The sequence below is a fragment of the Varanus komodoensis genome, unplaced genomic scaffold, assembly GCF_004798865.1.
Source record: "Varanus komodoensis strain SLA01 unplaced genomic scaffold, ASM479886v1 scaffold49, whole genome shotgun sequence".
Taxonomy (NCBI): domain Eukaryota; kingdom Metazoa; phylum Chordata; class Lepidosauria; order Squamata; family Varanidae; genus Varanus; species Varanus komodoensis.
The window spans coordinates 1,909,501-1,936,137 of NW_025336072.1; the positions used below are offsets into that span (position 1 = coordinate 1,909,501).

General features: G+C 41.1%; 1 protein-coding gene across 6 annotated transcripts in view; it reads left to right on the forward strand.

Moving 5' to 3' along the window:
- Nucleotides 1–26,637, forward strand: part of LOC123031144 (phospholysine phosphohistidine inorganic pyrophosphate phosphatase) — a 168,031-nt gene that overhangs the window by 25,905 nt on the left and 115,489 nt on the right. For all 6 annotated transcript variants that reach the window (XM_044445684.1, XM_044445686.1, XM_044445689.1 and 3 more), the window contains 4 exons: nt 670–857; nt 4,952–5,105; nt 11,656–11,719; nt 12,678–12,770. In XM_044445684.1, the coding sequence (XP_044301619.1) occupies nt 670–857; nt 4,952–5,105; nt 11,656–11,719; nt 12,678–12,770 (499 nt within the window). The remainder of the gene's footprint in view (nt 1–669; nt 858–4,951; nt 5,106–11,655; nt 11,720–12,677; nt 12,771–26,637) is intronic.

Here is a 26,637-nt window from a genome sequence, read left to right on the forward strand (position 1 = left end):
GCTAGTCTTCAAATTTTGTTTGAGATGAATGATTTGGAAAAGCAGTTAATACAGTAAACAGAGCCTGGAAGATGTATTTTAATTTTAATCTTTGTATAGTAGTGATGTTAGTGGCTCTGTAAGATAACAACGTAATGATCACTTTTAAATAGAGAATTGATTAATTGAATTCTAATGTGTGTGTGTGTGTGTGGGGAGAGAGAGAATTGATGTTGATCTAGTACTAGCATTGTTGTTGTTAGTTGCGAAGTCGTGTCCGACCCACTGCGACCCCATGGACAACATTCCTCCAGGCCTTCCTGTCTTCCACCATCCCCCGGAGTCACTTAAGCTCACACCAACTGCTTCAGTGACTCCATCTAGCCCATGATCTCTATTGCAGTGGCAATAGCAAATGTTGGCATGACAAGTTTTTCCAGAATAGCAATATTGGATACTGTGTTGTATATATATGCATGCTACTCTGTATATTTTTATTGTGTAAATGTTACAAACAATATAATTGAGTTATTTACATCTAGACTTGGAATAAATTATTCTTACCTTCTTTTGCTTTTATTACTATTAAAATTATTTCTGGACCATTTTTAAAACTCTAAAGAACTGATAATTTAAATTCTGAATTCTGTAGCTGATTGATTTTTATGTTTCATCATTTGGCTCTGACAGGATCAAGGCATCTGGCCTGAAGTTGCAGTTCTGCACCAATGAAACTCAAACTACCAGGGATAAATTTGTTGGAAAGCTGCAGCATTTGGGCTTTGACATTTTGGTGAATGAAGTCACCGCTCCAGCACCAGCAGTCTGCCGAATTCTGAAGCAGCGTAACCTGAGGCCGCACCTTCTTGTACACGATGGTCTGTTAGCCTTTTGTGCTGGGAACACCTTTATTTATAGTAGAACTAGCTAGTTTGTGTGTGATAGTCTCCCTTCTGCACTGAGTGTAATTCACATGGAAACTCTGTTAGTTTTGGTGGTAAAATCCAAAGATGCCACAGGGGAACAGTCTTTGATGCGTGATCTTCACCTCACCTAAAGATGATTTTCAGTAGAGGGGCTTTCCTTATCCTATGAAAACCAATGCATGAATCACTCCATTGGATTCAGTAAAGGAGAAGAAAAGCTGGAACATGACTGGAAGAGTGAAGTTCACTTCTCACCAAAGAACTGTGGTACAATAATATCCTTGGTGTATGCAGAGGTGACCTTTGCTCCCTGCCCTGTCCTTTGGCAGGAGGTTTTGCTCTCCGTTTTAAAACCATTGTACAAGTTACTCCATCAGCTTTAATAGGGAGGGAATCAAAAGAGAGAATGAAAGTGAGAGAGAGAAGGAGCAAAAGAGGATTCTGAGAGACAGAGAGAAGGAAGGAAGAAATCAGGGAGAGAGAGATAAGAGCCATAGGGGTGGAAGGAAGGTAGGTAGGCAAGTACGCTAGAAAGAGGAGCGAGAAAGGCAGAGGAGCCAGGGTGGAGAGAGAAGATGTGGGAAGAGGGAAGGAGAGAGAAGCCAGAGTGAGTAGTGCACACACAAGATGCCCAGTCACTCACACACATGCAAACAAAGATAATGGGAGGGTGCTCTGAGATTTGCCTCCACCCACCGTCCCTCATGACAGCTAAGTTGCAGTGGTTCCTAGGATGCTTTTTTCAAAATGTATCCACAGGCCCCAAAAGAATGGAGATGCTTCTGCTACTTTGGGTATTTCCTGCAGCACATAGAATGGAGCATATCTCAGACTAATTTTGCCCACTGGCACCAGTTTTACTCTATGTCTCCCAAGATTTTCAGCACCATTCCACCCCCAGGAAGGAATGGAGGCTGCTGGCAGGGTGACCACTGGTTTATACAACACTGTAACTTTTATTCAGACGGAACTCTCTTTCCCTGAATCTTCCTACCTATATCTGGACCTTTCTTTGAACTTTCCTTCCTGTTATAACTTTTTCCTCACTTGAGCCCATTGCTTGACTGTTCTCTGTTTGCCATGGCATTTCAAGACTTTGTCTGCCTGAATCTTAGATCTTGTCCTGACTTGTCTTCTATGTGGCCAGTTCTGTTGTAGATCCAATCCAGCTGCAGTGCCAACCATGTTATGGGATTGTTGTTCCCTTTCATGACTTAAAATCCCTACAGGCTGAAGTCCAAGGGTCTCAGCTGGTTCCCATCTGGTCCATCAAGCAGCAAATGAAAGATGTGATTGATTTGATTTAGGATTTTAAAAACCCCAAACATGGTAATAGTTGGTGCTCATGGTATGAATCCCTCATGTCACAGAAATTAGATCATCTTAAACATATATCTGGTGGAACCAGGATGTTTACATATGATTTCATTAGAACCAATTCTCCCTTCAGGCTGAGTGAGGCAATTGCCTCAGGAGGGCAGATCCTGGAGGAGCTAGCTAGCTAGCTAGCTAGCTAGCTATTTATTTATTTATTTATTTATTTATTAAAACATTTTTATGCCGCCCCATTCGCCGAAGCCTCGGGGCGGCTTACAACAATAAATTAATATAAACATTAAAAATCCAAAAAATACAATATAAAATAAGCCGCCCTGGCCAGATAAAATCAGTTAATACTAACAGTTAAAATACCGCTTAAATAAAAAGGTTTTCGCCTGGCGCCGAAAAGCAAATAACGACGGCGCCAGGCGGACCTCTCTGGGGAGCGTGTTCCATAAGTTGGGCGCCACCGCAGAGAAAGCCCTCCTCCGAGTAGCCACCCTCCTAATTTCCTTCCCGGAGGGTTCCCGGAGAAGGGCCTCTCCCGCTGATCTCAAGGGGCGGCTGGGCATATATGGACGTAAGCGCTCCTTCAGGTAACCAGGACCCAAGCCGTTTAGGGCTTTATAGGTCATTACCAACACCTTGAATTGGGCCCGGACTTCAATGGGAAGCCAGTGAAGCTGACGGAGAACTGGAGTCATGTGACCATAACGCCCAGTCCCCGTCAACAGCCTGGCAGCTCTATTTTGAACCAACTGAAGTATCCGGACCGTCTTCAAGGGTAGCCCCACGTAGAGCGCGTTACAGAAGTCAAGACGGGAAGTCACCAGTGCATGTGTCACTGTCGCCAGGCAGTCGTTCTCCAGGTAGGGGCGCAGCTGATGAATCAGCCGAAGCTGGAGGAAAGCGCTCCTCGCCACTGCTGTTACCTGAGCTTCCAGTGAGAGCTCCGGGTCGAGGAGCACTCCCAAGCTGCGGACCTTGTCCCTAGGAGGGAGTGCAACCCCGTTCAGGGCAAGGGTCACTTCACCCTCTCCGAAGCCCGATCCGCCAACCAACAGGACCTCCGTCTTGTCTGGATTGAGCTTCAGTTTATTGGCCCTCATCCAGCCCATTACCTCGGCCAGGCACCGGTTCAGCACAGCCACTGCCTCACCTGGATTGGTGGAAAACGAGAGGTAGAGCTGGGTATCATCAGCGTACTGATGATTCCGCAGCCCACACCTCCTGATGACCTCTCCCAGCGGTTTCATGTATCTTAGCTATTCCCCTCTGTTGGCAGACAGAACTGTGTGTGTCATGCAGCTTGCCCTCCACCCTCTAAGCTGCTGTGTCAAAGTAAGTTTTAACTGCCAGCCTGATCAATATATGTATGTAGAACTGCACAGGAAGGTGGTGCCATCTTGTCCTTCGTTTAAGACAATAATGTGTCTGGGGCCAGCCCTGACTTCATTCAAGATCAGCAATGTAATATAGTTGCACCCAATAATGAGTACTATCATTTTTACTCTTAAGTTATGAGTAGACTGGACTACACAACCTCTATGGTTATGAGGTCCTTAGAAGAACAAAGGTTGGAGGTCTGGATGAAGAAACAGAATGTAAAATCTGTACTGAAACTGCAGATTGCAAGACAAATCATAGTCAATAGTATATAATAGTTTCACCCTTTTCTACCAGTTTATTTATTTCAGATGTTTATAAGACTGCTTTCAAGGTAACTACTTCCTTACTCCTTTCCTCATCCAGGCAACATACAACAAAACTACAGAAAATAATAAAACAGTAGCAATAATAAAAGCAGTGATAGAATCAAGATTAACAGTTAAAAAAAACCAACTGTATCATATATACAAGGGGAATTTCTGTCAACAGAAGGGCCAGATCCAATTTCAAGGAAGTGCTCAAGGGCAGGTGGGGCTAAAGGCAAAATGGGCTGGGCCATATTTCACTTAAAGCTTGTCCTACTAGTAACTAAGCTGAAGGAGTGGTATTTGTAATGGGGGGGAAGATTTATACAAAAGCCAGGAAACCAGCAAATCATCATCATCTAGGGGAGAGGATACATGACCCTCTGAAGAACTGCAGAGGGACAGATTTCACCCATAGGCCTAAGGTTTAACACAACACTCCTAATATGCACAGTGGACCCAAAAAATATTAATTCCAGGCCAAGGTAAAAAGGCAGCTCTTCAGGGGCAACTTGAAGGCATGCAATGGCAGGACCTGGTGGATATACGTTGAAATATAGTTCTACTCAGCCACTACTGAGACACTGCTTTTTTTAGTCCTTCCAAGTCATGAGCTGGTATTTCAGAAGTTGGAATATGCAAGCCCAGTCAAGACTGGACTGCTTTAGTTTACTCAGATGCTCCTGTTAATCAATGCCTCCTCTTATACACTTCTTTTCTTTTATTACTACATTTATATCTTGCCCTGTTGCTCTTACAAGGAATGCAAGAAGACTTGCATGGTCCTTCCCCTCTCAATGGTATCCTAATAGCAACAACCCTGTGAGATAGATCAGGCTAAGTGTCCATGATTGGCCTAAAGTTGCCCATGAGCATCATGGCCAAGTGGGGACTAGAACCCAGAACTCCCAGGTCCCAGTCCAACACTCTAACCACACACTGGCTCTCAGTTCAGTTTTCATTTGCTTTTCAATAAACAGAAAAATATATGTTTTCCTGAAACAATGGATTAGAATTCCTCTTTTTCCTTAGATGTTGTCCCTGAATTTGCTGATATTGATAAATCAAACCCAAACTGTGTGGTGATTGGTGACGCAGCAGACAACTTTTCTTACAAAAACCTTAATGATGCCTTTCAAGTTCTCATCAGTCTGGAGAATCCCATTCTACTATCTCTGGGAAGAGGGTAAGTGAATTGGTGTGTAGTTCCCTGAAATACTGGAAATGCTAGAGCTGTTTGTGGTCCAGGTGGTTCTAAGTCTGCTTGCTACCCCTTCCTACCCACCTCTTCACTTCTTTTGCTTCATTCTGGTTGCTTTTCTGGCAATAGCTTGCATGTGCTTGAAATCATTCAACTCTCTCTTCAAGTGATTTCTCATCCTTCGGAATGTGCAATGTATATTGATTTTGCTTTGGCCGACAATGTGATTGTGCACATGCATGCAGACTGCATTTCCCCAAAATGGAAAGCTCTGGTAATTGAAAGCAGAATCAGGCTTAGGGATATCAAGGATATCCACACTGGATTCAGATGAGTTTTGATTTCTATGAATATGAGCTGTGGATTCCTCAACGGACCAGCTTTTTCAAGTCATGTGGATTCTTGAAGGCTTGTGGACCACTTTGTTTGTTCGTTTGTTCTGTCTGTCTTTCTTTGGTCAGTGAGCAGGCAACTGAATAAAAGACCCCTGGTGTTCTGCTACACACAGATAGTGTTCTAACAAACTCCTTGCCGCCCTAGACAGATTACATTTCTTTAGATGAACGGTGCTGTTGCTTTTCCATTGTATGAGGTAGTGCAGTGTCATGGGTTGCAACATAGGTTGCAATTCAGATTTAGACTGAGTTTTTCATGTAATTTATTTCTATGACCAGTCTATCCTCCTATTGAAATACAGGAGCAATGTGCAACCCAAGTACAATTTTATGGAAAATGTTGATTTGGGGTTGGAGAGAGCTCAGTGTCGAGCACCTGTTTTGTCTGCAGAAGGTCTTGGGTTCACTTTTCTGCATCTCTAGTAAAAGGATTGGATAGTAGGTGACAGGAAAGGTTCTACCTACGGTTCTGGAGAGCAGCTGCCAATAAGAGTAGAGACTGCTGGGCAATATGGGATTAATATATAGAGTCAGTAATGGCATAGTGACGAGAATAGTGAACTAGGACTAAGGAGACACAGGTTTAAATCTCCAACCAGCCGTGAAACTTACAGGCTAACCATGGACCAGTCACTGCCTAAATTAAGAGAGTTTGAAATGTGTGTGGCAGGTGGGAGCCATAGATCACCTTGGTATATTGCTCCTGGAAGCAATAAAATGAGGTGGGATCTCCAGTCTTTTCTCACTTTCAGTTGTCAGGCCTCGATTAAACATTGTTTCATTGTTTTAAAACTGCAACTGTTTACTATGATAGTAAAAGCATGATAGCTGGGGTAGAAGAAGCGAGTACAGGTGTGTAGGTTACTGGTGAGGAGGCATTGTCCTTTTTATTGTTTTTTAATGTTTTTACGCTCTTTTAAATTAATTTTAATTCTTGTTAATGTTTTTATCTATTTTATTATTTTTGTGCTTCATTATAAATCACTTAGAAAACTTCAGCATTGGGCAGCAGAGAAATGAAATCAATAAATAAATAACATGGGGGAGTGCCTTGTCAAGAGAAATTGGACAGAAGTAATAGAAGAAATGGACAACCGTTGTCTTTGAGCAAACTTTTTCTTGGGCTCTGATTTTGTTTAGTTTAATATGTAGTCTAAAGAGTTCTAGAGAACTAAAAACTGAAGCTGAATCCATAGTGATATTTCCATGAATGGAAGTTCATTCATTCCATGAATGAACCCTTCTTCTGTTTGCAGAAGGGTTCTGTTGCAACAGAGGGTTTCTGCTGACAGAACTGGAGTTAATCCTCATTGATTCCTTTTGCCACCTGCAGTCCTCAGTTGCCCCTCAAATCTTCTCCAGTGGGTTGTAGGGCCCTCTAGAATGATGGGCAAGGTGGTGCAAAGGGAAGAGGAATCACTGAAGATCACCTCCTCCATTGTCTGTCAGCAGGACTATTCTTAAGCAAACTCTAGTCAGAACCTGGATCAAAGCCACAGAACTGAAAGTCTGTGGGAAAGCCACAGAGTGGAAAAATTCCCCCCTGTCTCTGTCCCTGTAATTTCCTCCTCCTTTTTTAATAAAAGCATCCTGCCCCACAGACACACACAAAGTCATGTTAGTCTCCAATGTAAGAAAAATCTAAACATTTCCAAAATAGCACAACATTGAAAGAGTCAACTTTCGAGGATAAGTGTCTTATTTTTGCTTATCCGATGTATTGTCAGACCATGCACACATACATATGAGATAGCACTTGTTAGCACTACTTTTTGATCATGTTCCTAGCATTTGGCTCTTTCATCCTCCATGCCAAGTGGCAACTTCTGCAGTAAGGAATTTGCTACTCATCTAGAGTAAATCTAGATCTAGACCACTAAATCTAGTGCGATTTAGAACCTTTATTGTGTAAGTGGATCAGAGCGTGTTTCCTACTGTGGACATTTGCTTGCTAATGCACAGAAGGCAATGGAGCCAAAGCATGGTCTAGCTCTTCCTTGATGTGATTCTAATCAAATAGAGCAGTAAACACCAGAACAGGAGTAGTTGAACTGACCAGGTTGGTTCTTCCCATGCATGTTCTGTTTGCCTTTGATGAACCTTTTAGAGACCAAGTGCCCAAGCTGCAACCCAACACCCACTTATTTATCACAAAGTGCCAACCCTACAATAAAACCTGAAAACTGAGGTTTTAGTTTAGAAAAAACAACTCGGAGCCAGCCCAAGTGAATATATATATATCCTTGGCAGCGCACTGACCAGCCATGCGAAAGCTCGGACGAGTCGCGGCTAACGAGTCGCGGCTTGTCACATCATTGCCTGGTGCCACTACTCCTTTCCGAGCATGCACATGGCCCTTATGTGCACTGTTATCTGATGTTTGGCTTCTGGGGCAATGCTGGGGTGACTTGGCTCATGTGCCGACAGAGAGGGCTCTGCATGCCCACTGTGTCACGTGTGCCATAGGTTCTCCACCACTGGCTTAATGACATTTTAAGGACTAAAGCATGGACTTCCCTTTTTAGGTGTAATGAGAATACTAGTACTAAATATACTTTAGTACAGTGTACTAAAGTATACTATACTACAGAATAGTATATAGTTTAGTATACTAAAGTACAGTATACTGTATACTAAAGAATACTAATGAGACTTAATCGGTGAATTTATTTATTTATTTATTTATATTGCAATTTATATCCTGCCTTTTTCCTACAAAGGGCTCAAGGCAGCTTACATCATTCTCCTCCTCCATCTTATCCCCACAACATCAACCCTGTGAGGTAGGTTGGGCTGAGAGTCTGTGACTGGCCCAAAGTCACCCAGTTGGCTCCATGGCCGAGTGGGTACTAGAACCCAGATCGTCTGAGTGCCAGTCCCAGGCTCTTAACCACTACACCACACTGGCTCTCTACACCACATTTGAATAACAATACAGTTCAAATGGTACAGAAGGAATTAATAATTCAAGGATCCATCCTGTCAAATCTTGCTAAGTGGGAATACACAGAAAGTTTCCCATGAAAGATATGCCTTTTTATCAGGAAAAAAAACCCACTCTTAAACTCCCCCAGAATGTTTTGGTGGTTATTGCTCAATTTTCACTCTGAAGTAGAACTGTAGAACTCATTTACTAATGGATACTACTGAGAGCATGGACACCTTGGACACCTGCAGAACACAATTATGGATGTGCCCTTATGCATGATATTAGAAAAAATTCCCCATTGAAATTGGTAAGCCATGCGTCTGAATACACATGCTTCAGATGTAAGTGAAAATTCATTATGTCCAATTAATTTCCATATGATACAACCACTGATTTTATGTAGGTCTACTGAGAAGTTCAGTTGAGTTCAACAGACTTAAATGTGTTTATAACTGGAGTCTTAAATGCCTTAGGGTGCACCTATTTTGCTGTATTCCTGGTAGCTGAAATGGAGTAGGTAGCCTCAGATTTCTTTATTGTTGTGTTAAGCCTTGCTTAGGATAGAGGTAAATAGAAATCTACTGTGAATTTATTGTTGGCTTTCTCTGATATTACATGTGGAAATACTGAAGCTCAGTTTTGAGCACTGCAAGCATATCAAGTGTACACAAACCTTGTAATGGGTATTCAAGTCTACTCCAGTTGAACTTTTAAGACCTTCCAAGACAGAGAAGACTGATCTGTCATTGCCTTGTGAGAAATAGGGACGCTAATTTTGCTTTCATTAAAGTTGTGATATCACCTACTATCACTACTTAGATGTGGAGTTTTTTGTTCTTTTGGTATTGCAGTAACATTGTTTAAAGCTTATGAGCATTAATACTGTTAATTTCTTCAAATTCACTTTGAATAGACTAATGATCTATCTGCAAAAGTTTTAGCTTGCTGGCTAGAAACCTAGAGCATTAGAGTTACTGGAGCAGAATGCTCTCCTTGTGAGAATGGAGTGATTTACATTTAGCATCTGTTTTGGGCTGAGAGTGGGAATTGGCTTTGTAATTTCTTCTGTCATGCCACTGTCAGAAAATTAAGCTGTTTACGCTAGACTATAGAAGGTTAATGGCTGTTCTAGCAAAGGTCAAGTGGTCATTTTAAAGAGAGGCTGTGCTGAATAATCGAAAATGGCAGAAGGATAAAGCATAAAATCTTATCTGACTGCTCATCGTACACATTTTTGTTCTCTACCTATCTGTCTAGGGACTTAAAAGAAACACTTGCATTATACTGGTTCTCTCTTATACTATATCTGAAAAGGAAAATTTCTGAATAACATTCAGAATGTTCACTGAAGAAAATGCCATTATTAGGCTTTATTGCTAAGTATAGTTACTTGAAAGTAAGTTTGGCCTTAGGATACCCAAAGAAACTTGGTCAGAAATAGTCTATCAGTTTTGGTGGCAAACCACTTAATCTTGTATTTCCACTTCTATTTGGTCAATAGGATGCCACATAACAAAGGCTACTTCACATATAATGGGAGAAAAAACTGACCTTGTTTACACATAATGCTAATCCATGCTATAAGTTGATGAGTTCTCACGATGTACGAGGCCACCCAGCTGTGCAAATAAACCATAGTTTGCTAATATAACCAATGATTTGACATGTTAGAAACTTGAAGTTAAGTTGTTGAGTTGTTGTTATCTGGGAATCCAGAATCTGGGGTTGTACATTTGGTTTTATGAAGCTACAGAGGCAGCAGGTAAGGGCAGTAACAAGAAGAAAGAAAAAAGAAACTTGTGATACATGGAGGGAGCAAGTGAAGGAAGAGGAAAACCTAGGGATCATCTGCCAGATAAGCTATGGCTGTGGGTATAAATCATAGATTAAGCATACCATAGGTTACTGTTATTTGCAACCTAGATCTGTATTTTAAAGAGATATGCATCCAGAAAGGAACTTTGGTCCATCTCCCTGGAGTATACATTCATCTTTTTTTAGAAATGTATGTATCATAGAGGTCAGTTGGGTAAGACAGTAGAGATCCATAGGGCCTCCCAGAATTCTGGTCCTGGAAAAAGTGTTTCACTCTTTTCCCCTTGCCACTTTCCATATGGAAAGCAGGTATGTTTTCATCAATAAGGCAGATAGTAGCCTGTGAAGACCATTTTCATTAGGAAAAAGGCATCCACTCCATTCAGTACCACAGAATAAAAGTGAGATTGAATAGAGCTGAAAGCTTAAAATAGGAGGTTTAACTTCATTATTGGCACTAATTTTAATCAATAAGGGTTGATTTTAATTGGTGGGAGTTAAGCCATACTAATTTATTCTGTAAAGGGGAGTTAAAGGAAAATATTTAAAGATGGCTCTTTGTTCCATCAAATAGTTTTTTAATTATGCAGAGTTTTGATAATTCAAAACAGAAACTTGTAGTAACATGCAAATTTGTTCACAGGCAATCAGTCAAAGGCTGCCAATGAGTTATCAGCTGATTGGTTCTTGTATATGTAATATGCTCATGAATATAACAAGGTCTGTTTATATGTTCAAAATATGTAGATTTGTCACAGCCTTTTAGTTCACAATGTGTTTTGGTTATGGTCTTTGCAGCAGAACAAGCTACGTCATCCTATTTCTGGTGTGCATACTTTTCGAAGAAAGACAACTGAGATAACATAGAATTAATTGCAAGTTTATTTCCACTCTGTGTGCGCACTTGTTTGAAATTCTGCAGAACAATATATGAATTTTATGAAGTCATGTGGAATGGTTTGCCAAGCCAGCCAGTTCATAGATGCCTGTGCCAAGCTAGTGATGACTTCTGCGGATCTGCTCCCATTGTTCTTACCTCGTTCCTTTCTGAGCCTGCATTCCTGCCCACTTGAAAGCCACGGGATCTCCTTATAGAGAACCATTGGTTCACTGGTTGATGTGTGTGTGTGCATACATGCACCCACACATTTGCGCTCCCCCATTCTCACTCACTTTACTGAGGGTTACCTATGGTATTTTGTCACATAAACATATTAAGCTATATTCTACCTAAGGATTTCTCCCCCAAAAGCCAATTCTACTGCTTTTGAGGGAGGAAAAAGTGCTGTATGAAAGTACAAGAAAAACATTTAAAACTAAAACAAAAAACTCCTCCCCCCACCCTCCTCTGAAGTGTTCAAGTATTTGTATTTTAACTGAAACATTTAATTTTCAGACGCTATTATAAAGAAACTGATGGGCTGAAACTGGATGTTGGAGCATACATGAAGGCATTGGAGGTATTTTAATTAATAGAAGAAATTTACATAATGCTTCAAACAGGAAAAGTTATGTTATTACACTGCACATTCATGTTTGTTTGTATTGATCAGTGTGTGGGCATTAGTGAATTGGAGATTCCTTATACAACAGATGGCAAGTGGGTTTCATTGCTTATTGCACTTTGTTCATAAACATTTTTTGAAAGAGGAGGTCTTCTTTAGAGTGGAGGGTGCACTGCCAGCTATGTGTGCTTCCTGATTTAACCTAGTTCTGGCTATTTGGAGTCCGAAATGCAGCTCAGAAAGTGGGTAGGGAGTTCCTCTGCTGGCGGGTAATGAGATGGGAGCTTCAACTCAGTATGACTGGAGGTTAGAAGAAGTGGGGTGAAGCAATGGTAAGGGGATTTGCTGTCTAGGAAACTCCAGAGGGCCAGGTTTTGACACACATTATCATTCAGATAAAAGTTGGTTCCTGTTACTGGAGCCTGGAAGTCCATTGTTCTTGTCAAAAGGCAGTTTGTCCAAGATCATGAAAATCACATTTCATCTTTGCTTTTAATCAAAGATTCTGGGAATGTTTACCAACCTGAACCAGCAAAATGTTGTTGGTAAAACAATTTCTGTTCCCAAACCTGTTTTTTCTGCATTCTTCCCAGAAGATCTTGCTGTCCAATATGAGGGGGAGAAGCAAGAGCCCCATCCATCTAGTAAATCCCTGTGGGCATTTTGAAGGAAGCTGTTTTATACATTCAGAAGGGCATCCTTCAGAATTGCAAATCTATAGTCACCAAATATTCCATAAACACTGAAGGTAGATTTTCAGTATTTCTACTGTCACTGTCCATAATTTAAACCATGCTTCCTTAGTAAAAATGTCAATAATTGCATGCCTTTCCACATAGCTTATTCATGTGTCTCTCCAGCTGACTCTCTTTGTTTTGAAAGCTAACAGTCTTAATTTTGTCTTTTCTCATAGTATGCCTGTGATATTGAGGCTGAGGTGGTGGGAAAGCCAGCCAAAATGTTTTTCCAGTCAGCCTTGACAGAGCTCGGCATTGAACCACACCAGGTAAGATTTCTTGAAGATCCTTCTCTAAGTGTGTTCCAGTGATGTGTCCAATGGCTGCCTTGGGCAGGGGAAATGCACACAAATAATCCTCTCTAACAAACAATGCAATGTAGGGACTGTGAGCTCACAGAAGACCATTCCTGTGCTTCTGTAAAAGAAAAATAGCATAGATTCATGGCTCCAATGCGAAACTGCTGGCGTTAGCTATTTAATCACATGAGCAAAGCTATTTGGGTTTTTGCTTCTAGCACAACCCTGAAATATATCACATTGCAGCATAAAACTCAATTAGTTTCCATTTAAAACATAAAGAAATGGAAACCAGAAGATAGTTAACGATGTCCAGTACCAGTAACAATAGATTAAACAACTCACTAAACACTTCATGTTACGAGAGCTCACAGTACTTCATCTTGCAGCAAAAAACAAAAAGCAGAATACCACAAGGTTCCTTAAGCTTCTCATTCAAACTGGTCCCTCAGAAGTTGGATGTGCATGTTAGCCCAGTAAATCCAGGGATTCATGCCAGGGTATCTTGAACCTGCCCTGAGATGTTAGGCACTTGCAGCACCACATACACAATATTTTATGGCATCACATTTAATTCAAACTTCAGTGAAGACAGACAGTGGGAGAGGAAATGGGAGAAAAGTCCACACGACAAGAGTGTGCTTCTGTAATACAGGTGTAATCAGGGCATGGTAAGCGCTGACATTGTGCTTTTCATCTGTGTGAATGACACATTCATATAGGACTAGTGAATGTTGCACACCAGAGCATGGAAATGGGTGTAGCACAGCATGGATCCAATGTGCAAGCAGTTTCTGGGGGCAAGCTTGGTTTACAAAGTGTGAAAATCATCCACGGGTGACCAGGGGTTGGGTGTGAGGAGGCACCTTACCTGGAGCAGAAGCAACAAAGTGAATGGCAGAAAGGGATAGCTGGGAAGCTGCTGGTGTTCTTGTACTGTCACTGGCACATAGTTGAGATCAGAAATCCTTTTCCCAAATTACCTTCTTAACTTTATAAGACTTGGGAGATCTGGGTTCTAGTCCCTATCCAGCCATGAAGCTTCACTGGGCCAGTCCCTGATTCTCAGACTCACCTAGCTCAAAACATTGTTGGGATGATAAAATGAAGAGGAGAAACTGTCTTGGTTCCTTGTAAGAAAAATGGTATGATATAAATATAAATAAGAAATATTCTACCACTGTTGTGCTTGTCAGTGTAGAAGCTGTTATATGACAGAGTAAAAAATTGTCTATAAGTTGTTGGTTATTTTATGGTCTGTTGTATTGCATTCAGTTAGCTTGCATCATTGTTAGTACCTAATGGAAGTTCTTAAATACATGTGCAAAGACAATATCAATATTTTCTTTTATACTTCATAGGGTGGGAGATTGTTTGGTTTATTATAATATGTGGCAGTTTGGCTGGAGCCAAAGATGTAGCTTCTGGCACAGCACAGACCTTCTCTTGGAAGGAAAAGTTATGATTTACAGGATAATAATTCTATCCAGTGGTTTGGAGGCTATAAAAAAACCCAGTATGTGTTGTGTCTTAGAACCTAGAGATGATGTTATGACCCCATATTTCATGCTTTGCTTGTTTTATCTTATTCTAGAATACAGGCATTAAGAAGACATAATAAGTCATCCAGGGTCAGATGTTTATTGATGACTGTTCCCTGAAAGGTATTTTAAAGCAGGGAAGTTGTTCACCCTGGTATGAAAATTCCAGAGTCTGGAATTTGAAATTGACTGTTTCAAAAAGTTTAGTATCAAGCGATAGGTGAGGACACATCAGTATTGAATGTGGATGTTGCCTGGGTGTGTGCACTTTCTGAGTCCCCTTCCTGTCAGTTCTCCCACACACAGCAAATAGTGAGTACATCTGACCGAATTTACTCGTAAATGCACAGTGCTTCTATGTGTTGTGCCATACAGAAAGAGCAACACAAAAGTATTCTCTCTCAATCTGACTGGAAGTATGGTAGTTCTGCCTACTTTCTTTTCAGCTTTTTCTCCAACAACAAACATCTGTCCTTGGCCCTTTTGTGCTGGCAGTTTTCTACATTTCTGTGTGGAATATTCCTAAAGAGTATATAACATGCTCAGGCCCTTAATGGGATCTTAATCCATTCCTCTGGGTTTCCCTTGATGGTCACACTCCCATTTCCTGGCCATACCTTCTTTCTCTAAAAATTGATCATTTGGTAGTTATTGAGCCTTTTCACATTCCCCCCAATTCTAAAAGGCTACAATTCCTCTCTTAAGGTTTAGTCACTTTAAGAGCAGCAAGCTAAAATATGCTGCTGTTGTTGGCCCTCAAGAGCACCTCCAAAATTTATTTGGTCCCTAGACTGAAAGAAATTCCCTGCTCCAATATAATACTAGTAAAAAAAAAAAAAATCAATATATTAGTTTGAATTCTTATGGCCAGCATTCTATAGTTCAGTGACTGTAACCTCCATTTACCCATTTTGTTTTGTTTTTTAATTATCTGATTTGGTGGGTGCAAACTGACAAAACACTTTCTGCAAATCTGCATGTTTGATATTTTAATTGATAACCCATTTCTCTGACTTCAATCATGATAAGCAACTGAACATCTTACCCCGATTTTTTGGATTTTATAACAAATGATGATAATACACAATAATTATAGCAGGAATTATTATTTTGAGATAGGAAAAAAATTCTCTATTTGACTACATTGAGGCATCAAAATTGTCTTTTCGACCATTCACCCTAACTTTAAACAAAAATTAATCATTTTGTTATCTCTAATTTTGCCAGTTAATATTCCTGAAAATGCTATCCACTCTGTACCTTACGATATATTATCAGTTTTTTGTAAGCTATGATCCTGATCTTTCTTCCTAGTTAACTTGTAGCTAAGCTGTATGCTTCCCTTTTTGTAATCTCCTTTCACAAGTCAATCCCTAACATTCTTAACTGTTTTTGCCTCTCTTCCCTGAGCTCTTTCCAATTTGTTGCTATCTTTCTGGTAATGAGATGGCCAGAACTGAACACAGTCTTCCACTTGTACTAATCCATTAATCCTAACTTGAAGGGCCTGGCAAGTCCCCCACCCTCCCACCTATTTCAGGGAAATGCATTTGACCAAGCAAGGGAGATTTTGAAGAAACTGCTTGGTGGACTTAAGTCCAATTGCTTCAGAAATGAACAGTACAGGACTACATAGAAAGGCCAGCATTTACACCTGGTGTAGGTTTAGAACCAGGGTGGCCAAACTGAGAACCAGGAGCCACATGCAGCTCCTTGAGTTTATTTACTGAGTTCCTTATTAGTAGAGTCAATTATGTAGTATGTCATTCCATTTCAGTGCTAATGCACTGCACTCTTTGGCTAAATAGTTCTCACATCTATCTAACTCAGAGTAGTCCATTGGCATCACCTGGTTTTGGATAATATCTTTATTTCTGGAAAATATCTTTTGATTTCCCATGTAAAGGAGAAATCTTTATGGAGTGCACATCCACTATCATCTTTTAAAGTTCAGAAGAAAAAGAATATTCTTATCAGTTAAGGCTCTGAGTAATATATTTTGGTGCTGACCCTTGAACTCATAGCTCCAGTAATGTCTTCTTTTCCTTAGCAAAGCCATGTGGTTGCATTCTAATACAAACAGATGCTCACATACACTTTCCCTTGACATGTTCACATCCGTAAAGGAAATTGGTAATTCCCTTACCAATATTCTTCTCCTTTATTAACCCCTGGCATTTTGCTCTGGATGTGTGCCAATAAAATTTTTGAACTCACATTTCACAGAAGGAAAACTGATGAGACTCTGAGACAAGTAACTTTATCAAGGAACACTACATGGCAGAAGTAGGGGCTAAACTGCTAATGCTTGGTCACTTATTTGGCCCCACAAAGCACAACAAAATACCCATTTTTGAGAAGGCAAACTGGTGTTGCTCGAAGTGCAAACATAGCACAAGCAAAACAACCCTCTTTGCTTTCTACCGGTTTGTAGACCCCTAGGATGCTCCGTGGGCCACATCTGGAATGCAGAGACATTTTTGCCAATAAAGAAGTTTGACAGTCCTTTAAATTAAGAAACACTTTAAAAAAAGAGAGTATCTTTTAAAACTTCAATTGGTTCAAAATGACAGCTATACTATAATGAGGATTGGCAGTCCTCTACAATCTCCACTGGCTACCAGTTGAAGTCCAGGCCCAATTCAAGGTGGTAACCATAGCATTTAAACCCCTGAATGGCTTGAGGCCTGGGTATCTGAAGGAGCAGTCTTCCCATATGAACCTACCGGACCCCTTAGATCTGCATGTGAGGCCCTTCTGAGAGAGGCCCCTCCTCAGGGGGGCAGTAGCAAGAAGAAGGGCCTTTTCAGGAAAGCTACCCTGACTCTGGAATGAGCTCCCCAGGCAGGTTCACCTGGCATGGCCATCTTTATACTCTTTTTGGTGCCAGCTGAAGACCTTTTTATTTTGCCAGTATTTTAATTGTTAAATTGGTTTTTAATGCTATTTTAACAAAAGGGGATATGTCTTTTATGAAATCGGGAGTTCAACTGGGAGTGCTCTTGTTGCTGGTTTTGATTGATGTTTTTATACTGTTTTTCATTGTTCTTATTTGGTTTTTATTGTTGTAATCTGCCCAGGGATCCATTTGGCTAGTGGGATGGGCTAGAAATCACTCACTCACTCACTCACTCACTCACTCACTCACTCACTCACTCAAATAAATACATATTTAAACAAGCAGGAGTTGTGAGGAGCCTGAAAAGTGTCTGTGAATACATTGATGCCCATTGGCAAGTTAGAAACTCAGGTGTTAGGCAATCAACCTGGGATCATTCCTTGCATGGCAGTGTGTTCAAACTTCTTACCTTGGAAGAACCTTTTAAACAACAAACCTCAAGGTAAGTAAATAATTACCCTTTAATGTGGCACAGAATTCTAGAGTGCATTCTAAGTTGCCTTCTAAGTTCATGCCTGGTGCAGATGAATGTGGCTGAGTCTAGCTGTCAGTTTGTATGAACTGAAGTGCATCTTGGAATGTGCCAGATATTTCCCTGTGATTGAATATTGCAAAGGGATGTCAGTAATGGCAGATATGTCTTTAACACTGCATATTCCATTACCTGTCTTTCTATGAGCTTCTGCCCGTTTCTGCTGGACACCATTTCAAAACCACTGACTAAGTGTTAAGGTTGTCCCTCTACTGAAAATGAGAGATATAAAGATCTGTCTGCATCTTTCAAATGTTTGTGTAAAATAACTATGATCCTGTTCTACTGATTCTGGTGCATCTTTATTTCTCATAGTGTAATACAAATTGCTCCTTTTATGCAGGAAGTATTGGAATACATTTATTTTTCTTAGCCTAAGGGGCCATTATATAGGGAGGAAACTCTATGTAGGGGTGAAATGTAAATACTGGAAACAACTTCCATGGAATCTTTCATCTTGCTGTGCAAGAGACCTCTGTTTTTCACACCTGATGTTGTATATATCGTGTACACTCCCTCACACTAACTGAGATTTATCTATCACACATGAGGTAACCCCAAATGATTGCTTAAGGACAGAACCTTAATCATTGTCATTTTGGAAAAATAGCTGACAGTTCTGTCTGCTACATGAAGCTGTCAATTTGCATATGCTGGGCTTTTGCATATGTTAGTCACTGCCTAGGATAATAAAATAATGGGTAATGGCTTTCATCTCATAAAAATGTTCACTTATGTATTGCACTTAATATAAAATTAACTGCATCGTTAAATCACTGTAAATCCCTCATCTGTGCTTTATAAAACATCTCACAGTTTTCTGCTATTTTCATTTTGCCACTACAATGTCTTAGATTGTCTCACTGTGGTAGAACTAGACAGTGGCTAAAGTTTGAATTTTTTGGAGTTGCTTTAATCAATAAAGTTATCACCAGTCATTTCCCTTGATAACAGCTTTGTAAAGAGAACCTGACTTTGCTTGCTACAGCTGAGATGTTTTCAACCTGCTCTTGGAATAGAAGGTATTCCCTAAAGTCCAATTTTCATTTTAACCTTTCCTCAATAGCCTAGAAAAAACAGATTGCTGGTATTACTTTAATAGATAGGAAATTTAAACCCCTTAGAGGTAACCAGCCCCTTCTTAGATTCAGTAATATGACAAAGAATAACACATCTTTAAAGGTTAGTGAAATAGCCTAATTCATATATTTTAAGGCTGTTGTAACAGTGGGTGATTTTTACTGCATTACGATAAAACCTAAATAATGTTAAGGTTCCAGTAGTTTAATGGCATCATAAAGAAGGTCTATCTGTAGCAAATTGTCCTGTTCTAATGGGAGTTGCAGTGGGTCACACAAGAGTGCATAAACTACTGGTATTTGCAAATTCCTGCTTCTGATAGTACCAAATACAGGTATGAAATGGTACATAAGAATGCAGCTCTTGTATCAGTGGTTAAGATAACTTCCCCACCTTTCACCAATGTCATTGTACTGCCCTGAAAGCAAGAATGTCACTTGCCTGGTCAGTGCCTTCTGCTTGTCACAGTCATCTTGAAAGCATCAGCGATCAGGCAATGCTTTGCCTATTGAACCCTTGGTGTATGGACCATAGATTCTTTCTCCTGACTGAGCAGGAGTGCCACATGGGAGTTAACCAGCAAGGAGAAGCAAGTGAATATCACCGTGGTCCCGATCCCTGGCTCCTCACTCAATAGGTGGTATGTCTTGCTTTACTTTTTATGTCCCATAAAAACAGAGACAGTCTAAAGTCTGGGTGTTGTATTTGGACTCTAATTATAGAAAGCACAAGAGAACGCAAGACGTGTCACCAGGCCTGGCAAGACACTTTGCTGCCTGAGGTAGATCAGCGGTGGCACCCTGCTTCTGGGTCAAAGGGTGAACTGCATCTGATATCAGAGGTAGAAGATAGCCATCACAATTAGTAGTCATTGATAACCTTATCCTACATGAATTTGTGTAATCCTCTTTAAAGGGATTGCAGTGATAGTATCATTACTGCAAGGCAGTGAATTCCATAGTTTTATTTATGTACAGTGTGAAGATATACTTCCCTTTATCTGTCTGGACTCTCCTTCCATTCAGCTTTATAAAACAAGCCTGTGCCTCATTATTATAGAAAGTGAGAAAAACATGTTTCTGTTCACTTTTTCCAGGGCATGCATCTTTTTATTTGGCTCTAGAATATTTTTCGGATTGACCAATTATTTTTAAATCTGAACAGTCCATTAGGAAAAGTGCTGAACTCTGGCATGTATTTCAGAGGAAACTGCTTGAAACAAGATCATGCAAGTGAGAGGAATCTGATGAGGGGTGAAAGTCCAATGGATTTTGACAATTCACCCTGCCCTGCCCCCACATGCCTTGCGGTCACTGGCCCTGCACTGACATTGACGCACATGATACAAGTCAAAATGGCTTACAGACCTCTGTCTCTAAGACTGGCATGGCTTATACATTGTTCCAATGTGAAAGAAGTCTGTGTAACTTTAGACAATTCACAAAATTACAGAATTTTGCTTGTTTTACGTACAGAAGCATTCCAAAACATGGGATCCACCATGATTTGTGCCAATAATGGTAGATTACAGCTTACCTTGGGATGCCAGGTATTTAGTCTGACACATTTTGCATGCAAAATACTTGCTATACTACTGAGCTGTCCCCCACCACTGTCCTGCTGAGCTCAAGAGACCCTTGAAATGCCAGTGTAGCTACAAATCTGCTGCGTAAATCTTGACCAGTTCCTCAGCCTAATCTTTGCCAGGTGGAGATTAGATTCATACAGACGGATAGACAAGCTGAAGTGTTACAGAGAAAAGGGTGGGAAGAGAAAAACAAAATTATATAACTTACCTGCAGTTTACCTTCTGTCCATAGAGCTCCTGGATTTTAATATGTTTGACAGGCCCACACTGCTTCTTCACTATTCAGGAAACCAAATCACAAAGTATCTTGGTGTCCTTCTGTGTTAGGCTAGGTAGGACAAACCTGGTTGACAGCCTGCAAGTCGAGCTCACTGTGACTATATGTGACCTTTTTGCTCTCAAGCAATCTTCCTTCATTGAATTACTGTGAGCACAAAGTTACGGTCTGAATTCAGATGTACGAAATAAAGGATAATTAAGCATGTCATCACAATTAGACCATTGAAGGAGGATCCAAAGTACCTTCAGCCATCAAAGAATGCCATAGCCACTAAACCACTGCCTTGTAAATCAGGAGGTTCTCCTGAAACAGCTGCAATCTGTCCTGGAACCTATGGTATGTTGGCGTAAGGATGTTCATGGAAAGGTTTCCTGTTGCCCCATTATTCAGGAGGCCACACTGACTTTCTTGGAAGGCTTGGTGGGCTTGGATTATGAGGAGGGAACAGAAGGCCCTCCTTTCATTAAATTCATTAAGTTAGATTACCCTAAGATTGAAGCCTCTGTGTATGGGCAAGTCTTGTAATCAGAAGGACAGCTGATACAGTTCTACTGCTAGATGTACCTGGTTTACCTGGTCTGGTAAGCAACCTGGATGGCAAACTTCCTGGGAATCATGTAAAAGCTGCTTAGAGCAGGATTATACATTAAATATCTATTTGTTTTTCCTGCTGCTTTCTTTTAAAAAACCCACAGTGCATTTATAGCCTTTCAACCTGTTTTATACTGAGTTGAACATTTACTTTGTTTTAAACGTCCTATGTTTTGTCCAAGTATTCATTCCTGAACAGGAACTACAGCTGATAATTTATTTAGACCTTGTAAGCATGCCTTACACATGCTACCATGTTTACTGCTGCTAAACTCAAAGACGTGAGGCTGAGAAAACATGCCTCCATGTTCAAGCCCACAGCTAAGGCGCATGCCTACAAAGAGTTCTGAACTCTCTGCTCTGACCACTGATCTGTTGCAACATGCATCCTCATTTCTTATGTTCTCAAGCAGTGCATATAGATGCCGGTTTTTTCCCAGGTCACTGAATATATGAGAGTAAAGCAATCATAAGTGTATGTGCAGAGCAATTTTATAACAGCCTGTAGTACACTGTGCTTGTGTATTTGTGACATGCCTTTTATTTGTTGAGCCTTTATTGTTGTTTAAGCTTACAGTGGCTGAAGTGTCTTGCAGTGTACAATACAGTCTAACTCTCAGTGGGAATTTTAGTTAAGTTTTAAATTATTTCTTCACACTAATTGAACAAAACAATGGTACTCCTGGTGTAAAATGGGAAGACAATCCGGATATCTTTTAATTCTGGCCTTCAGTGAGTGTGTGACCTTTCAGTTTTATCTTTTTTCCTCTCTCCCTCCCCCCTCCCTTTCTCCTCCCCCCACCTTGCTATATTGCAGTCAGAGAGGAAGTTAAACCTAGGTTTGACAGGTAGAGTTTTTTATTTCCCTTGACAGTGCACCTCTTGACCTCTATCTTCTTGCCAATGATTTTTTAAATCCTAAATGATTTGGGAATAATTGCTCCTCCTTTAGTGATTATTGCCCTTCACCGATAGTAAATCTGTGAAATCCCAGGGGGTTGGAGTACATTCTTGTATGCGTATGCCACAAGCTGGTCTGGACAGGCACTGCTGCTCATGTGCAGCCGCACTCTCACTGTGGATGGCCTCCTCGCACGAAAACTTCTGTACAGACAGAATGAAATACTTCACCAGTAATCAAACAGCCCTGTTAATTGCAGCACAAGGGATTTGATTCTTTCTAGCCGTGGTGCAGCTAGGTAATGTTAGGACCTGGACTGATTTACTGGTCCTACTGGGGGAACCATTTTGCTGTTGGCTATGTTATCACTTAAGTGGTGAAGTACACAACAAACATTTCTCTGCCCCTGCCCCACTTTAAAATGCCTTCTCCATTCCTGATACATTCAAATGAAACAGTATCCTTTGCCAATCCTGATTGTAAAAGGAATTCTCTGAGCATGTCCTGATTTGCATTTTAAGCTTACTTAAATTGTAGCACCACAGTGATAATGGGAGTAGAATGGGATTTGCTTCTGTTCCTGCCATTCTCTGGATGACCATTTCTGGGAGAGTGAGGAGAGTTGTGAGGGCCTAGTTTTGGATGCAAGATTCAGCCCCAGCTGTACTACTCCTTTTTAAATCATCTTATCAAGTATCTCCATTCTGCAAGCATTTTCTGAGCTCTTTTAAATCATAAGGATTTAAATGTATTTCCCTAAATATTTGGTAGCAAAAAGAAATCTGCTCCAGTTCTTCATGAAATAGAACTCAGCACTGAAGTCCATTCAGCAAGTCAGAAAATTAAAACCGCTTCCAGAATTCATTCAGTTTGAAGTGTTCATATTGGAGGCAGAATGGCATCTGAACACTCAAATGTTAACCCAGAGTTCCTACTTATGCAACTGAATTATGAAGCATCTGATGACATATGTGTAAAATTTGTTGTGAAAATGTTGGTTTTCCATTCCACATAATTATCTGGCTCCCCTGCCAGGGAAAAAAAGGGATTTAATGATAAGAGGAAGAGGGATACATTTCTGAGATTCAGAATTGGTCTGACAGCCATTGCAGAAGGCATCATGAGGCAGTCACTTGGAATCAGACCCCGTTAACTCATGAATGTATCTGCTGATGAAGATAAGGTGCTTTTCCTCAGCTTGGGGCTTTTAATGGTATGCAAGACCTTGTACGTGGTCAGAGCTGAAATCAGACCCAGTGTCTCAAATGCTTTAATAAGTGCCAAATTTGATCCCTTGCCATATGGTAACTCCTGTATTTCAGTAATGGTTGCATTTATCCAAATTAAAAATAACGCCTGCTCAAATATTCTTAAATTCACAGAGAGCAAGTTGATGCAATGGCCCTTGGTCATGACAGAGCAAGTCATGAATCCTGATGTCCCAAAGTGAAATTTCATTTGGCATTATTTGGAATGCAGGGGTTGGGAAGTGCCAATTACTAAAAATGTAATATTTGTGTAAAGAGTTCAAGTTAGCTGTTCATATTTGCTGGGATTATGCCACACAGAAATCTGATGCTGGCTCTTAAAAATGTGAAATATGTTCCCTGACGGTTTATACTTTGTAGAAACAGGGATTAGTGCTTAGCCCATCATATCAGCTGTTGTGCTGGCATATAGCCAGAACTCTGTATGTTTTGCTAGTAATGTGAGCAGACCTGAAAGAAAAGTGTCAGAGGAGCTGGGGCAGCCACTGTCATTCAAATTTCTGCAACATCCAAAGAGTAGCACGTTATAAGACTGGATGGTGGCAGGACACAATGAGCGCAAGACTGGAACTAGCCAGGGCCAAGCCTACCAGTGGGGCAGTTGCCTCAGGCAGCAGGTACTGGAGGTGGCAGCAGGAGCTGGTGTAAGAAGAGCAGGCTGTCCTGCTCAGCCCCCAGAGCTGGCTTGCTGCTTTGACATGTCATGGAGGATGCTGGCCCAGTTAGCTTTTATTATTTATTTTTATTTATTTTATTTTTTAAAAAATGTCATTGATTAAGAAGCTCATGACAGTTTACAACAATTTTAAAAAACCAATTAATTCAACAGTAACACATTTAAAAACTCCTTAGTGCCCATACTTGATGCTAAAATAATTAAAATATCATTTAACAATTAAAACACCCAGTAAATAAAAAAGTTTTGGCCTGGCACCAGAATGAATGAAGCATCGGCACCAGGCATACTTCTCTGGAGAGCATGTTCCATAATCAGGGCACTATTGCAGAAAAGGCCCTCCTCCTCATAACAGTTCTCCTCACCTCTTTCTTGGAAGAGGACTTCTGCAGATGGACTTAAGGTCCAGGCAGGCTCTTAAGAAAGGAGACATTCCCTTAGATAACCAGGCCCTAAACCATTTAGGGCTTTATATGCCATCATTAGCACCTTAAATTGGACCCAGACTTCAATTGGTGGCCAGTGTAGCTGATATAGGACAGGTGTAATACGTTCTTGTCTAGTGGTCCCAGTCAGCAATCTGGCAGCTCTGTTTTGAACCAATTGCAATGTTCAGACCATCTTCAAGGGCAGCTCCACATAAAGTGCATTACAATAGCCCACGTGGGAGGTTACCAGTGTGTGAGTTACTGTTGCTGGGGCTTGCCTGTCCAGGTGAGATCATAGCTGATGGATCAGCCTTAGCTGAAGAAGAGCACTCCTTCCCAAAAATGCCATTTCGGATTCTAGGCATAGCTCTGGGTCAAGGAGTACTCTCAAGCTCTGTAGCCTGTCCCTTACAGGGAGTGCAATCCCATTCAAGGCAGAAATCACTCACCTAGCCTACTAACCAGCAACACTTCAGACTTATCTGGATTGAGCCTCAATTTATTGGCCCTTATCTACTCCATCAGTCAATTCAGACACTCCTTCACCTGGACTGAATGAAAATGAGAGGTAGAGCTGGGTGTTATCAGCGTGTTGATGGCTGCTCATCCCAAACCTCTGGATGACCTCTCCCAGTGGTTTCATGTAGAAATTGAACGGCATAGGGGATAAAGTGGAACCCTGTGGAACCCCATGGCATAGCTGCTATGTCACAGAGCCACAATTCCCTAGTGACACCATCTGGAATTGGCCAGCAAGGTAGGAGTAGAACCATTGCAAAGCAGTGTCTCTGACCACCAACATGGCCAGCCTATTCAGAAGGATACCATGGTTGATGGTATTGAAAGCTTCTGAGAGGTCCAGGAGAACTAACAGGGTTGCACTCCCCCCGTTGCTTTCCTGACAGAGGTCATCCTGTAGGGCAACCAAGGCAGTTTCTGTCCCAAAACCAGCCAGAAACCAGATTGGATTGGGTCTAGATGGTCAGTTTCCTCCAGGAGTGGCTGGAGTTGCCCAGCCACTACCCTCTTGAGCATCTTGCCCAAAAAAGAGTTGTTAGCCACCAGTCTATAATTGGTGGCATCCTCTGGGTCTAGGATCGTCTTTTTCAAGAGAGACCTGATCACCACCTCCTTCAAAGGAGAGGAAACTAGGCCCTCCCTCAGAGAGGCATTTATGTCCTCCTGGACCCAGGGTCCAGGCTTTGATGATCAACCAGAAAGGGCAAGGGTTAGGTATACAGGTGGTATGCCAAACTTGTCTAAACATATTGTCCATTTCCTCAGGTTTCCATAATTGAAACTCATCCAGCAAGACAGGATAACATGGAACACTGGACACCTCCCTTGCAAGACTAACTCCAACTGTAGAGTTCCATTCGTGGTGAATCTGAACAATGTTACACTCAAAGTGTTGTGCAATTTGTTGCAGCAGGCCACTGAGGCAATTGGCCATGAACCACCTGAAATGCTTCACCAGACAACACAGTGAGGATGCAATGCCGGTGGAGAAGAATCTCTTCTTTGCCACCTTCACTGCCAAAACATAGGCTCAATAATGAGTTCTTACTTTTGTTATATCAGATTTGGCACATATTTTTCTCCACCTGTGCTCTGTCTCCCAGTTTGCTTTATTGCTTGCAGCTCAGGAGTGTATCAAGGCACCGCATGAGCTCTGGAAGTGTGGAGAGGGCATTTAAGTGTGGTCATGCCAATTGCCCGGATCACTTCCACATTCCATAGAGGGATTTGAGCTTCAAGAGTTGCACCAGTCATATCAGCCAGAAATTCCCCCAGAGCTCATAGGAATCCATATGGATCCATCTGATTCCAAGGGCAGACTATTTTAATAGGTCCCTCATCGTTATGGAGGTAAAAAGTAATTGAAAGTCTAAATCTCAGTGATCAGACCATGACAAAGAGATAGTTGTTAATTCCCACACTTCCAGATCATGATCTTCCTGCCCATTTGAAAAAACCAGATCAGGGGTGCGACCTTTTTCATGCATTGGACATGTGGAAATAGCCCCATGGCTGTTTGCAGGGGCATGAAGCC